The sequence below is a fragment of the Lonchura striata genome, chromosome 2 (assembly GCF_050655825.1).
Source record: "Lonchura striata isolate lonStrDom1 chromosome 2, ASM5065582v1, whole genome shotgun sequence".
Taxonomy (NCBI): domain Eukaryota; kingdom Metazoa; phylum Chordata; class Aves; order Passeriformes; family Estrildidae; genus Lonchura; species Lonchura striata.
This window is the reverse complement of record NC_140704.1, coordinates 65,725,746-65,741,420: the sequence shown is the minus strand read 5'-3', so window position 1 is coordinate 65,741,420 and position 15,675 is coordinate 65,725,746. Positions and strand designations below refer to the sequence as shown.

The 15,675-nt window shown below is 44.0% G+C and overlaps 1 protein-coding gene across 3 annotated transcripts in view; it reads left to right on the top strand.

Moving 5' to 3' along the window:
* NEDD9 (neural precursor cell expressed, developmentally down-regulated 9) overlaps positions 1-15,675 on the top strand; it is a 116,927-nt gene that overhangs the window by 60,592 nt on the left and 40,660 nt on the right. Inside the window, exon 1 of one of the 3 annotated variants that reach the window (XM_021536526.4) lies at positions 2,078-2,185. The exons of the other annotated variants lie outside the window; for them this stretch is intronic. Coding sequence (XP_021392201.3) covers positions 2,174-2,185 — 12 coding nt within the window. The 5' untranslated portion in view covers positions 2,078-2,173. Of the gene's footprint in view, positions 1-2,077; positions 2,186-15,675 lie in introns of those variants that run through there. 3 annotated transcript variants of the gene reach the window in all.

Below are 15,675 nucleotides of genomic sequence, written 5' to 3'. Positions count from 1 at the left end.
TAAGCTGGTTATACATAATCACGGGAAGAAGTCCTTTCTTAAGTAAAGTGTCTAAGGACACAGCAAACAAGTGAGTTTTATTCTCTTGAAACTACCCATATTTATATTGATGCTGCACTTAAAATAATCCCGCCCTAAACCCAGTGCATATAAAATGTCATCTGTTTCCCATTTCTTCTTGGAAAATCAGAAGAATCAACAGCAACAACAAAAATGGAAAGAAAGGCCCAGAGAAAAACCTCTACAAGAGGCTGGGGCAGCAAAGCTACAGCCCAGCCACAGTGGGTCTTCTGCACTGCAGAAAGGAGGAGCTTGCTCCTTTCACTAATTTCCAAGACTTATTTTGCACTGACAGGGACACACACCCATGAGCTATTATGGCATGTGCAGTCAATAAGACATCACAGGAAAGAAAAAAGCATTTTTGCATTCATTTAGTAAATTTGTAGAGTACAGCCACATATTTTATGCTGGAATTGGAGAACAGAGGAGATTGCAGATAAAAGTATGACATTCTTTATCAGTCAAGAAACCATTTTAGCAATAGGATCCCTCTCTAGAGGATTAGTCACATGAGAATTTAAGGATAACATTGTACTATGGAATGTAGTTATGTTTGTAATCTGCTAGTACAAGATTATTCTTTGCTATTTTTCCTTAGGCCACCAGAAATAGCCTTGAGTCCATTTGTGACCTAAAAATGTTGAGTAAGATTCAGCTTGGGCAAAAAGGAGAGAATTTATTTCCCGTTCCTCTAAACAATCTGGAGTATGTCCCCTATACAAAGATCCCTCCTATTGTGTGTACCATATTAATCATGCCTGATTAAGAGATCTAACTTGAAAAGCATGGAGGATCACCATACATCTATTTTCCCCACTCTTTCTTGCTTCCAAGATACCAGAGTTAATTATTACTCTCTTCCAAATAATCCTTATTTACAATGGTCACTCTTTATAATGAACATCTCCAGGCCATTAAAGGATTCTTGGCCTCTGGTGTCTAATCAGCCTTAAAATAGCAACCAGGCAAAGTGAACACTTGGCAGATTGATTTGAGCAGTAGTAGATATCTTCTGAAGACAAGTGAGAATAAAAATAATTGCAAAGACATGAACAAAGCAGTGTTCAGCGCCTCCAAGAGCTACATGTGAGAAAAATGCCTGTGGGAGGGATGGACAGAAAAGGTTCACAGAATCACAGCATCAGTTAGGCTGGAAAAGGTCTCTGAGGTCATCAAGACCAACCTTGACCAAACACCATGTCAACTAGGCCATGGCACTGAGTGCCATGTCCAGCTGCTTCTTGAACACTTGCAGGGTTGGTGACTCAACCACCTTCCTGGGCAGCGGATTCAAATGGGTTACACACCCTTTGAATTAAGAAATTCTTCCTGTTCAACCCGAACATCTTGAGGCTATGTTCTCTTGTCCTGTTGCTGGCTGCCTGGGAGGAGAGACCCACCAGGGAGGAGAGACCCACCTCATATCAGGTGGTTACAGAGAGTGATCAGGTCCCCCACCAGCCTCTTTTTCTCCAGGCTAAACACCCCCAAGTTCCTCAGTCTCCCTTCACAGGACTTGCACCAGACCCATCACCAGCTCCGTTGCCCTTCTCTGGACCTGCTCCAGCACCTGAAGGTCTTTCAGTGAGAGGCCCAGCAGTGGACATAGGACTTGCGGCGTGGCCTCCCAGTTCCCAATACAAAGGATAACTGCCCTGGTCCTGCTGGCCACACTAGTGCTGACCCAGGCCAGGATACCCTCCTGGGCACACGCTGCCTCCTGTTCAGCCTGTCGACCCGTGCCCCCAGGTCCTTCTCCGCCGGGGAAAAGTAAAGGCGAGCAGCTTCGAAAAGGCAGAAAGGGTTCCGGGGAGGAGAGCCGCCAGCCCTCGCTCTGTGCGGGGCTCTCTCTCCGCGGCCATCGGCGGAGGGAAGTGGCGGAAGGCGCCGCACCCGGTCCCGAACCCGCGCCCCCGCCGCCCCGCTCCGCACCCCCTCCGGCGGCGCCGCCGCGGCCGGAGCGCGTGGGCGGGGCGCCGGGGCGGGGCCGGCCATTGGCTGCGCGGTTGTGGGGGCGGTGCCATGCAAATGAGCGCGCAGGGCTGGCGCGGCGGCGCGCGGCGGGGCGCGCAGAGCGCGCGGGGATGCGGCGGGGCGCGGAGGCGCAGCCATGAAGTACAAGGTGAGCGCGGCGGGGCGCGGAGCCCGCGCGGCAGCCCCCGGACGGCCCGGGGCTCCCCTCCGCACCTCCTCAAGGCGAGCCGTGTGCTCACGGGCCGGCCAGGTCTCCCTTCTGCCCTCCGCTGCGCTGTCTCCAGGCGCGGAGCGCCAGGGAAGGTGTCGGCGGGGAGTGGGAAACGAGGGGGCAGCGAAGGGGACGGGCTGCGGGGACCCCCGGGTGCTGTGTCGGTGTTGGCTGTGCGGGGAGAAGGAGCTCCTCTCGCTTTTCCCGCTGGTGCCGGCCCTGAATAACGGGGTGAGCCCGGGATCGCGGGAAAGGTGGGGATGCGGTGCGTGATGGCCAGGCGCGTTTGGGACAGGTACCCCCGATCCTCCCCGGGAGCTCATGCACCTCCTTCCAGGCGCTTGTGGATGATTCCTCATCACGGTGCGGTCTGTTTGATGGATCACAAGCGAGGGGGGAAAAAAGAACCCTAACATTTTTTTTAAATGGGTAGCCTATGCCCCGTGTTAATTCCTATCATCCCCGCTTATTGAATAATCGCTTTTAGCGACCTTTTACCAGAAGGGGTGGCGGTTGGTTGGTTTTTTGGTTTTTTACTTTTTTCAAGAGACACAAATGTGGAGCCTTTCATCCTAATATTACTCAAAAATGTCTGGGCAAGGTACAGAATTGCCCACGGGGCATTAGATTACTGTACAGACATACCGTAATCTTGTGTGATTGGAAAAAAAGGGGGAGGGAAGGAAAAACTTTCCTTGCCCAGCCAAAAATAACTTCAGCGTCAATAAAAAGGTGATTTTGGAAATGTCACACACTATATACTTGGAGACTAAGTTGCTTTGGAAGTGAAGTCCATCTCAGAACTAAACTTAGGCAGCATGGTCTGAAAGAGTGCTGATGGAGTGGCAGTGTGTGTGAGAAGTACGAGTGATACCCAGGTAAATGTGCACAGGTTTTTATGTTGTTCTGTACGTCTCTGAGCTCAGGCCAAGTTTTCAGGGTCTCTCAAGCCAAACTTTGGGAAAGGTCAGAGTTAAGTTTCCAAAGCAACTGCCAGTTTCACCATCTCATGGAAGGACAAGGGGAAAATAAATTGTGTTAGATGCGGGTTGACAAAGGTAATCCATGGCTTTCACAATTTTGATGTGGAGCTCATGGCTTTCTTTTTTAAATTGTGTCTCAAACAACTGATTGATTTCAAGTCTGAGATAAAATTAATCTCATCTCTTCTATCTACTCCACCTCTGATCAGTCCAGGTAGACTTTACACCTGCCCAGAGAAGCTGTTACTCTGAACTGAAAACATCAGGCACTCGGGAGTAGAAGAACAGTGTTGCTGTTAGTCCAAAGCTCACAGTCTTCTTTCAGGCTGCCCAGGGCCAGGCAACACTTGTATCCCAGTAGCAAAGTAATGGTCCTGCATAGTTATACAGCTTCCTGATTTCTGTATGTAGGCCAGTGGCACTGCAAGAATAGGGACAGATAAGGTGGCTCAAAAGGGGGAAGTCTTCCCTGTTCTGTAATGTTTCCTTTGCCCTGTGTTGTGGGAATGAGCATTGTGGATTTGGTTTGTGATTACGTAATTCTAGACAGAGAAGGCTAGATGGAGAAAAGAACAAGCCATTAAAAATAAATAAATAAAAAGAAGATTGAGGGGTTTGGCCTCAAAAGCCTTCTTGCTGGATTATGGTTGTTACTTTCCCTGGGAATTGTGAAGCAGTTACGCTGTTTAACTGGGACAAACATTCTTAGATCTATTTCATATCCCTAGTGTAACACACAAAGAAAACACCTGCACACTTGGTCTTTTTTCTTTCTGTATTTTCTCTCTTTCTTTTATCTTCCTATAGGAAAACATTTTTTTTTATTGTACACATGAAATAAAGGAACGTAGAATGCTAATGGGCTGCCTGGGGACATATCATCACTTCAGAGGAGGCTTAGCATCCAGGTGTAGATTTGTCTCTGTTTAACTGCTCCCAGTGTTGTACTGGGGGATGTCACTCCTTATTTTCATTGTGATAGCCCATAAGGCCTCATTTAAAGAAATAAGTGAAATGCTCATTATAGCTTAATTCAGAATTTTAACAGTAGGACAGAACAGGAACTGATTAATGGGTGAGATCCTGAATACATCTCTCCGTCACTCATGACTTTGCTTTCAGTGTGACTAAACCCAAGGTCATTCCTGGTCTAGAAATCCTTTCTGCTACACAATCTATAGATTTTTTTATTCAGACATCTTCAAAACTTGTTCCTTCCTCTCTTCCTTCATCTAAGCTGCTTTTATTGTCCATTGCATACTTCCGTCAAGTGTGAATCCTCTGAAAGGGAAAATCCCCGTGGATTTAAGCAAGTTCAGAATTTACGTTACATATTTCTCTACACCACTGTCTAACTTTTGCACACTGTGTGAAATTCAGTGATTCTGTGACTATTTAAAGCAAAGAGAAATTTAACCCCAGGTCAAGTCCTGTTCTCCCGTTCATGTAGTACTTAAATGCCTGAGAACACAGAAGTTATTTTAACTGAGCTATGGAAAGATGGAAATGGTTAAGCATAAGAAATTCTTGTGTTGGTCTTAGTCCTGCTTGTCTAAAAGCTAGTTTCAGAAACTGTAGAAAACTTTCAGAAATTCCTGTAGGGGTGCAATTGCATGAAGGCAGCACCTCAGTTCTTTAATGACAGTAGCTTGCTTTTGAGCTAAATCCTTATGTACAACAAAGCTACAACCCATCAAGTTCTCACAGGACTCCATTCCAGTATTCTGTAACCTAAGAGGTAGGATCAGCCTTTTCTGAAACCAAACACAGGCTATGACTCCAAGGATGGAGCAGTTACAGCTACCATGTACACTGTACGTGTACCTTGTACAGTGGGTTACTGTGATGAGGGAAGGATATGGATGGGAGAGGGTATATGGTAGCCAGGGCATATCTGACCACCAATTCCAAGGCTCCTTAGCTCAGGCAATAAAAGTGCAACAGAAGCAAAAGGGGGAAGACATTATCATAAGAAGACTTTTGTAGCTTGGTGGCTGTTCACATGCAAGACAAAATAAGAGAGGGAAGGAAGAAAAGGGGGCTTGTCTGTTTACTAAAAATTCCAAACAGTGAAAGAGAGGAAAAAAACCCTGCATTCCTTACCTCATTTAAGCCAAAAGGAATGACGTAGATGTGAAGTATGAGGTCTTGATTATCTATTTTTAGATAATTTGTTGGGCAAGGGAGAAACCTAAATAGGGTTTGAAATGCCTGCCATTTGTGCTAAGGCACAGTTTTGTAATATATAGACTTGATTACAATGTCTGCATGCCAAGACAAACAAAATAGTGTCCCTGGGAAGAAATACAATATTCCCAACCAGAAGTGCTTGTGAAAAGCTGCTTGTAACCCTGGCAATGAAAGACTTTGAGTGTTGGACCATGTTAAAGGGAAAGAACTGTCTGTACTTTATTAACCAAATACTCTCTGTTTTATTTATTCTTCACTTCTCTTCGTTTCACTTTTTTTTTCAGTATCACAGGGTGGCAATCAAACTCAGAAGTCAATAGGAAATGTAAAGCCTTGTAAAATGTAGTAGGAGAGGAACAAACCGACAAGGGGAAAACCTGTCCAAGTTTGTGCTGTCTTTCTTATTGTCATGAGTTTAGAATGGAAGTTTCATGATTTTTCTCTCATCTGTGCACGTATGGGGTGAGGTGGCTGAGGTCTAGCAGGGTCAGGCCTAAGTCAGGAGCAGCACCAGTGAGATGTAGCCAGGACTGTCCCCTTCACAAAGCTTGGCGGGCCACTGTCATTTTCAGGTTCTGGCCCTCTGTGTGCCCTCCTTCCCCTCCCACACCCCCTCTGTAGATTTATATTTGTATATTTAATAGAGGTGAGTGCCCCAGTACCCCAGGGTAGTTGAGAAACTCCCACAGTTGTGTCTGCTTGCCCAACCAAAGTCTTGCTTGGATAGCAGAGTGCTTCTAATTTTGTTTTACAGATGGAGCTGCTTGAGGCTTAGGGGTGTTACAGGGCTTATTTCAGAGGAAGAAGAGGAGCCATCACAAAGCATTACAGACAATAGCATGCAGGTTTTTTGTCTGATTTCTAAACTTCTATCTTTTTATGCTAACAGCTGCTCCTGAGTAATGTAGCTGTGAATCTACTGAATCAGAAGCTGGTAGCCTAATCTGTCTCTGTCCAGTAGTTCCTAGTGTTTGATGGGGAAGCAGAACTAACAAATGAACATCCTTCCTTATTGTTTTGATAGTTCTAATTTGGTTTTATTCTAGATAGAGCAAGAGACATTAGATACTTGTCTAGGGGGGTTTTACTCTTGCTTTTAAGGTCCTGCTAGAGGCTGCAGGTTGCATGTTGGACTATTACTTGGCCTAGGGTATCTTAACTCTGCTGATTTCAAACAGTTGCCATACTATCAAAATACCTCTGAGGGGGACCTATCAGATCAGAGAGCAGGAAAACTGCCTAATAGTAGGACTTTATGGAAATATCTAATGCAAAGAAAAAATGAAAGCACATTTCAGAGGTTACTTACTGTCTTAGGCTGCAGAACTCTGCTATTTTGCCTAATATAAGCTAAATGTCAGAGAAGTCTCATGAAGTGTTATTGGGAACTTGTTAAAGTGTTGGAGCACAGTTCCTAAGACTGCAGAAAAACTCATCTTTGGAATCTTACCATCTCAAGCCTATTTACAAGTGGGGTTAGAACGCTGTATTTGCACTGAAATCTGATTACTGAACACTGAACTCCTGTGTGTCTGAGGAGAAATTTGTATTGCCTGTGCTCCATTATAAGTACCAGAATACTGGCAGCAAGGCCAAGTGCATCTAGTGCATACAGAAAAGTAGAAAACCAGGAGCATAGAGCTTCCTGATTGATAACAGCAATATGACAAAGGTGTTAAGGCATGGGAATGCCTTCTGCATACAATAGATGTGCTTAGGTCACTTAAGGGCCAATGTGAAGTCACTTTTGCCTTGCTTATTTTATTTGGACTAACTTATTGCAGCATTTAAGTACCTAAATCCCATTCATATCAGCAGCAATTCGGAACCCACCTGTCTTCCAAGATCCAGAGTTTAATTCCATTTTTAAAGCAACATGAGTACTTAAGAGGAGTATGCACAATCTCTACCTTGGCTGCAACACTTGTGGAGGACCCTTATCTTTTACTGTTCCCATTTCTGGCCGCACTTGATGGAGACAAGTAGCTGAACTTCTTAGGACATTAAAGTCCACATGCCTCTGTAGGAAACCACTTTCAGTGACATTTGGAATCACAAATGTGTAAGTCGCTTTTGAAGAGGCTTCTTTACATAATAGATGCTCTCTGAGCATCCATGAAAGAAGTGGACATCTTCTGTTAGAGTAGTAGTCTGGCCCCTGAAAGGTGATTTATGCCAAGCCTTCAGCTTGATCAGACACTCATCTGTGTACTATGAAAATAGTATTTATGGCAAGTATTGAGCAATGTTTATTAAGTCAGGCTATTGCTAAGTAAAGCTGCATGTAGAGGTACTTCTGCCTGTAAATAGCTGCAGCTCTCAGCATCAGTGAAGCTGGGTCACTTTATAGCAGCTCAGAGTGCAGCCTCTGCATATTATTGCCTGATTATCACAGCCTGCTCTTGGCAAGTGCCCGTTTTCTTTTGCCTTTTGGTCTAGACATTACAGTAGTGGAAACTCTCTTAATTTTAAGGAGCTCATTTTTCCACAGCAGATTTGGACGTAGTTTGTGTTTGACATGAAACAGGGCTGCTAAAGCTATAGTTCACACTCCTAGAAACACAAGTGCATAGCATGACAGAAATTGTATATTTTCTTTGTCTATAGGGATGAGGCCAGTTCTCGCCTTTAAATTTTTATGTTGGTTTTGAAAACATTTTCTTCACAGTCAGAGTGGATAAGCCTGCCTGGAAAAGGAAGAGTAATAAGAATGTGTTTACTCTACAGGAATGCATATCAGTACATCACAAGCCCTTTTTTAAGCAGGCCTCATCATTGACATCAATGTTGAAAATTTTAGCAATAGGAATAACATAAACCATTTGGTAACAACAAATCTTAGAAAATGCTGATGGAGCCTAGGAGTAAATCTCAGTTCCTCCACTGAATGACCTGCTTAGCTGTAGACAGAGGAAGATACAGACCATTAAAAAAATCAATAATTCTCTTTCTAAAGAAGTTTCTGATCCAAAGGGTTAAGTACAAGACAACCAGAAGTGTGCACTCTGATACAGCTAGCAATAGGTAGCGTCATGATTGCCCTTGTCCTGCAGACTTTACATCCAGTTAAAATACTTAGGTTAATAATCCAACTTTTACTGCTATAGAAGGGCGTATGTACAAGCAGATATTGTCTTTTGTTTTCTGTCTCTCTTTTTATACAACTTTATTTTATTTGCACCCCAGGAACATGATCAAGATCTTACATGATGATGTAATATTGAGATTGAGATGATATAAACTCTGAGATTGAGCAGAGTAACCAGAGCTGCTTAAAACTCACCTATACCTTCACCATCCCTCTTATCCAGGGGTACACTTACCCAGAAAATACCAGCTTGCCAAAATTGAGCTGTTCTGGGAGGCTTGTTGACTTTTGGCCACTGTCCTGTAGAGTGGAGATGGCTCTGACTGGACCTGGCAAACATCAACTGCCAGCCAGGCTTGGCTCCCCTGGAATTCTGATTCACAGGCAAGGTGCTACCTGTCCCACCAGCCTGCTGAGGGCTGGAAGGAACCTGGAAAAAGGAGTTCCTTGTTTTTCTTTAGTTAGCTGGACTCACAGGGCATCCCAAATTGTAGCTGCTATGAGTATCCCAGATGGTGATACTAAATTGACAGAGTAGGATGGCTTTCCCTTCTAATTTTTTTGAGGGACTTGGGTGAAGAAGAGTGTGTCCTAGTTCATCTAGGTTCTAGACTTTAAACAAAAAAAAAAAATTAAAAATCATACTTTTCAAAGCTGAAGCCATCAAACAAGTAAGTTGGTGGCAATACTGAGGTCCTGTGTCTACATAGCTATGGTTTCTTGACAATCAAGTTGTAATTGTTTCCCCAGAGCCGCAGAAGGAAGAGTTAATTTTGGAAAGAGGGTTTTGGCTGGGTTGGTTTTTTTTTAAGGAAACTTTGTCTGGGAGAAGACTGCTCACAAATGCCAGAAAATGGAAAACTGAGAACTCAAAACACACGTTTTGGGATTCTTTCTTTCCCTACTTTTTTTCCTCCCCCCTTCTGCTCTGCTTCTTCAATTCTTTAGCATTTAACATCCGATCTCTTTTCATTAAGTTTTTAATTGCTTGCCTGAGGGAAAGAGGTTAAGTTTTACATCTGCTTTTTGATTCTGATGTACTGTGGTTTAATCACAGTGAGATCATATTTACTCTAAGGGTATTGTTTGCATGCTTGATTTTTTTTTTTTCTTTTTTCCTCTCCCTGCTGATGTCACAGAAGGCACACAGCCCTCTGATGGATTTGAAAAGACCTTTTAAAGTCATGGAACGAGATCACACCCTTCCTTGGGTGGGGGAAAGGAAACCAGTTACGAGGGTGAAACATATACAGAAAGTTTAGTGAGTTAGGTGTGGTGGAATTTCCCAAAATATTAATAGATCTTGAAGGTAAGTCAGGGGATGTGGTTTGTATTCCCAGAAAGAGCAAAGAGAATGCTATTTTGGCGCTCCTGTAAAACCCCAGGAGCTCGGGGGGCAGAGGAATAAGAGGAATACCTGATGACAGCAGCATCAGAAACACCTTATTTAACGTCTAGGATATTATCTTCCTGTGATTACCTTTGTCATGCCTCTCACCCCCTCTAACTGAAGCACAACTGTGCAATTCAATAGACCAAAATTCAGTCGACAGACAAAAGAATATCGTCTGAGCAAACAGAGACAGTGTGGGGTTTTTTTCCTTCTTGCAATGTACAGTTATCATTTTGTTGCTCTCAATAGATATGGAGGCAGAAATCTTTCTTTTCAACTCACTTTTCCATTGGGAAACATCAGGCATGGCAATAAGCTGATGCGCTCTGTGTGGGATAGTGAAATATCTTATTCACACAGGCCAGAGCACCAGTTAGGATCTGTGTTCTAACCTTCATTTTCACATTTTTCCTTCTTTACTTGCCCCCCACACCCGCTTTTCTAGCCTCCTAATTCTTTCTTTCATAGACATGCATCTGGATTCCCTCCCAAGCTGCAGGTTCACTGCTGTGCCTCAGTTTTGCAAACTGCTTTGCCAACTACCTACAAAAAAACCAAAACCAAAAACAAACAGCTACACAAATATGCCCTATTTACTTAAAATTAAGCAGTTGTGGTGCAACAAAAAAGGTTCTCAGACCACAGCACTATCAGTCTCTCACATGTTTATGCCACATTTGAATCCCAGTCTCGGGTGAACCAATGGACCATATCAGTATCTTTGGCAGATTGTGAAGTGCCTGAGCCCTACTTGGTCTGCTCGCTGCTTGCCCACCCTGCTTGATGGAGCACTGTCTGCAAAAACTGGCAGTGAATATTCCAGGGCATGACAGCCATACTGCCTACTTTGGCTTACCCAAGTGGGGTCCTGTAAGGAAGGGGTCTTCCCATTTTTCCTCCTTAACTTTCTGTATAACTTGTCTCACTACCAAAAAAACAGTCCCAGCCAGGGCAGACTCTGAAAATCAGGCCTCTCAGGCAGACAGGCTGGGACAACTTGGTGGAACACTGAAGTAAGGCACTTGCCTCTCTGCCCTGCAGAAAGAAGGTTTTCCACATCTCAGCCTCCAGGCAGCTTGGTCTACTTTAGCATGACTAACAGCCTGTGTTCCAGAGATGCACAGGACCTGAGAGTAAGGATACTTAGGGTGGATGAAGACCTGTCCTCCCTAGGGCTCTTCTGAGTCTGTTGGCTCACAGCTCTCTCATTTGCTGTGAAGCCAGTCTTCCAAATCTGTGCATGGAAAACTGCCTTCATTTCCATCCAGCAGGACTTGGAATTGTTTGGGTGAGCAATGCCTGACCAGGGAAGTATCTTTGCTAAACCAAAACCTTGTGGGTTTTGGTGTTAGAAAGCAAGAGAGTGCCTGAAAAGTAGAACAATGGGCTTTTCCTGAGGAGTGAACTGAAGCATTACCATGGTGAGCATTTGCAGCTGGGCTCCTTATTTTGTCACTAGCTGAGAGCCGAGGGAGCTCAGCGTTGCAGAGCCAGGTGCAGGCTGAGTGCTCGGGGCCTTTCCTCAGCTGCCGTAGCTGTGACACTCTGCTACTGCAGAGGCTCTTTTATGTGTTCTGTGGTAGCACTTCCTGCCTCCTCTGCGTAGCTGTAGACTTCATCTTCAGATAAAGAGGAAAAGCCTGCACACAGCTTGTTGCTGGTCTGCAGTGGATGGGGGCTGTTATGGCCAAGGGGTGCCATTTCACAGTCCATTCCCCATGTCACTGCCCACGGGGACCTGCCCAGGAACATGCCAGTGCAGCTTCGTGTGTATTAGGTGCTGCCTTTGCTGTTCACACTGCCTTCTTCCAGGTTTGAGCAGACCAGCAAAAGACATTTTTCAAAGCTGAATGTCTTATTCATTGACCTCTGTCAACTTCTATTAAGTAGCCTTTGTGGTAGGTTGCTTGTTATAGATAGACCTGTTACCTACTGTGCCTCAAGAGCTGCTTTCCTTGCCAATACAGCACAATGAATGCTTTATTTCAGGGGCAGGGACAGTGAGAAGTAGAAAAGGAGATGGGAGCTGAAAAGAACCGAAGTTAAACTGTCCAATGACTCTTGCACTGAAACCCTTCTGTCAGAAAGCACAGTAGAGCTAAAATTTTCCTCTCTTCTACCAGTCCTGCTTGTAAGCAAACTGTGTATCTCAGAATAAAACTCAATTTTTACAGGGTTTTCAGAACAATCCTTTTATCTCACAGGCAGATCATTACTGTTGGGCCTAATGCAGCCCTGCAAGGGTATGTAAATTCTTAAGCTCACTTCGGACTAGCAGTCATTCGTTTTTAAGAACTCTAAAAAATAGGAATCTGTATTGAAAATATTATGAGGTGGATAATTAAAAGTGATCCAACCAAAATTAAGCTACTGGTTTGTTCACAGACATTGCCCCCACCTTTCCTTCCTTTGTTCCTCCCTTCCTCCTCCCAAGCTAAACATAGGGGAGAAGCTGTTTCTCATTTTAAGAAACAGTCTGCCCAATAATAGAAAAAAAGGGTCCCACCCTCCTTCAGTGAAGAGCAGAACAATTTTCCCAGTCCTGTTTGCACATAAACCCTACACACAGGAAGCAATATTATAAAACAAGACAAAGCCGGACAAAACAATATGCCTCAGCAGCCAAGCACAGAGCAGGGATCAGTATCCTCCTCTTGCACCTCCGAGGCATGCAGCAGAAATCCTTTGAGCTTATGGTTGGTTGACTCTTTTCCTCAAGTGTCCATTCATTGTGGAGCTGGCTGAGAGGAGTCAAGTCGGCAGCCCTGTGCTGGGAGCTTGGCACCGCACGCTCGGCCCTTAAAGGGAGCATTGTGTTTAATCTCGTAGCATGTAATTCATTACTCCTGCGTTTGCTTCCATGGCTGTGGGCACCTCACACACTCTCGTTACTCACGTCACTGGATGTGTTTACTCTAACAGAAGTGGGAGATGTTTCCACTACTCTCTTTAACTCTTGCCTCTTCCCTCTTCTGCCACTTAGCCTCATCAACAAACACCCTCTTCATCCTCCAGACTATGAATTACAGAATTCTGTCAGTTCTCCTCACTGCAGAGAAGGGCAGCCAAAACAGATCGTGATCTTCAAAGTATTTTCATGTGTCTTCATCCAGCTGCAGATGTGTCAGCCATCAATTGCAATAGGCTAAGGAGAGGATAGACACCTTTGACAGTTCTGTAATAGACCTCCTTTATGCAGCTGAATTTGGCCTGTAGTTCCTTCAAGATTTGAGAAGAAAAAATAGCTTACAGAGTCTTATTTATTTAGTTTGGGTTCTGCAAGTAGAACAGCTGACAGTTTTCAGAACAGCATCTTTAGCATACTGGGTCATGCATCCCAGGTGCAAAAGAAAGAAAACTCTAAGGCGTGCAGAGAATACAAATTGCACCTTTCCAGCTTTTATCTAATGGACTTCAAATGGCATTAAAGGAAATTTCAGACAGAAGTTTCAAGTCCCAGGTTCACTTTACCTAGAGAGAGCTCAAAAGCTTTACTTTTGTCTCAATCAATGTAGAAAGTTTGGCACTGTAATCTGCATTTAATCTTGAGAGTATCTGTTTCAGTTCCATTTATTTTAGACAATTTCTGACACATGGCATCAGCAAAGTCTGATGAGCCTTTTCCTGCAGTATGTTCCAGCTAAAATCCCCAGGCAGCGGTCTTTAGGGTCAGACTCCCTTTCATTTTGACCTGCTGACAACTGAGATAGCACTTTTTTCAACAGAAGACTGTAAAACTTCCAGTTATCAGTGATTTTGCATAAGATGCTTTCTACTGCACTCATGAGCCCAAGGTTAAGAGGAATTTAAGCTTCTTGAGAACAAATGTGGGGGTTTTTTAGCACTTAGTGATACAGAAAGGTCACTGCTGTGTTTTTGTCTTTTCATATCAGATCTTAGGGCTTACTTGGTGCTGGTTCTCAGACAGTTGAGTGGACAGATCCATGCCTCTTCAGAGCAAGTCCAGTTAATTTCATGTAACTGTCCCTGTTCTCTGAGCTGATGAGACCAATGAGAAGGAGAATTGATATATGGGCTACAATGCCCACAGAATCAAAAACTTATTCAGATTTGTCAAATCTTTGGAGACAAGGCCCACAGGTGTTGAAAGATGTCTTTGATCAGTAACTTTTGTGTGTGGAAGAGGCTACCATCTTGATCACCACAGCAAGTTAAAGGTACCTCTGTGGTTTCTAAAAGCTTTCTTTCTGTGGTCACAATTGCATTTTTCTCAAGGCTGATTCTGCTGACTCGTGAAAGTGACTGTGACACTGTTTCTGAAGCTCACACTAAGCAATCCTGTGAAGGAAGAATGAAGTCAAGGGAAACACAGAAAGTTTGCTTAGCAGGAGCAGTGCCTTTGCTGCTGCCACCAAGCAACAGGCTTAGTGATTCTGGTCCCAGTGCTCATTTGGAGGAATATTTTTCCTTCTTCACTGCTCCATCAGTGAGCAGTGCTAGTGGCATGGCTCTGGGCTATTTAAAAGGCCTTGGGGAAATGGCTGTGAAAAAAGTGGCAACCAATTAGTATAACTCACATACTGGTGCCTGAGTTAACACCAACAATGAGAATCTGAAGCTGTTTGCAGCAAAGAAGTTCTTGAAGCACATCCAGAATTTGTTAACATGCTGCATGCCAGGTGGTGAGAAGGTCACTGGGACAGAGATAATGAGCAGCTCGAAAAAAAAAAAAATTCACATGGGAATTTTTATCTGCTCTAATTCTACCACCATTTCAGCTTTGTTCTGAGAATTTCTTTGCTGTAGAAGCTAATCAAGCTTTTCAAATACCTTTAAACACCAAAGTAGAGAAGAATACGCATTTATCATTGATTTATCCTGCTTGGTTAGTGCCTCCCCCACCCAGCTGTAATCTTCCTCCTTTAAACAACTCCTCTGTGAAAGTCTTCTTGAAGTTGCACAGGCTCTGGTCCCATTAGTAGATTTCCCCTGTGAAAGACATGCTAGAAAGAAATGTGGAAAGATAAAGAGATTGACTTGAATATTCAGATTAGGCAGGGGCTTTTGTTTTCTGAGCTTCAGACTCTGCTAAGCAGCCTGGTTGTCGCAGCAAGAGCATAGAGGTAGTGCTCAGGAAGAGACCACTGGTTTTGACCATGCTTAAATAATAGTTTTACAGTCCTGCCAAGGCATACACAAAAATTGTGCCCTGCTTTATCTGTATTCAGATATCTTAGTGTTGTTGACTGGTGAGCTGAGAAGGCGTACATCAGAGGGCATGGTGAGCCCCAGTGCTGCTGTTTACATGGGAGTTCAAAATGGCAATCCTGCTTTTCCAAGCCAAAGCTTAATTTATACCAACCTCACTAATGATGCTAATGAAAGGTAAAGCCAGTGTTCCTCATACATTTGAAAGCTGATCTCCCATTCAGAAAAGAGGAAACTGATCTCGTGCACCCCATTTCAACACTGCATGTCTTGGGAAATGCAAGTTCGCCTACCTTTTATGTGGTATCTGAACTTAACCCCCTTCCATCCCTGTCAGCCCTGCACACAACCTGCTACACTGAGCAAGGTCAAACTAAAGTCTCTGTCTCGAGGAAGCACAGGAATGATGGGAAAACATCAGTGTGTCAACAGGGAAAGATATGACAAGTGAGGGATGATAAAAAAAAATGTTCTGATATGTCCAAGGAGGAGGATAAATATGACAGATAGAAACAGTAAACTGTACTTGACGCTTATTCCTTTGACATAGGAAAGATAAATCTTTAAGGCAGCTGCATATCCTTTTTGGTGGATTAGCACCATT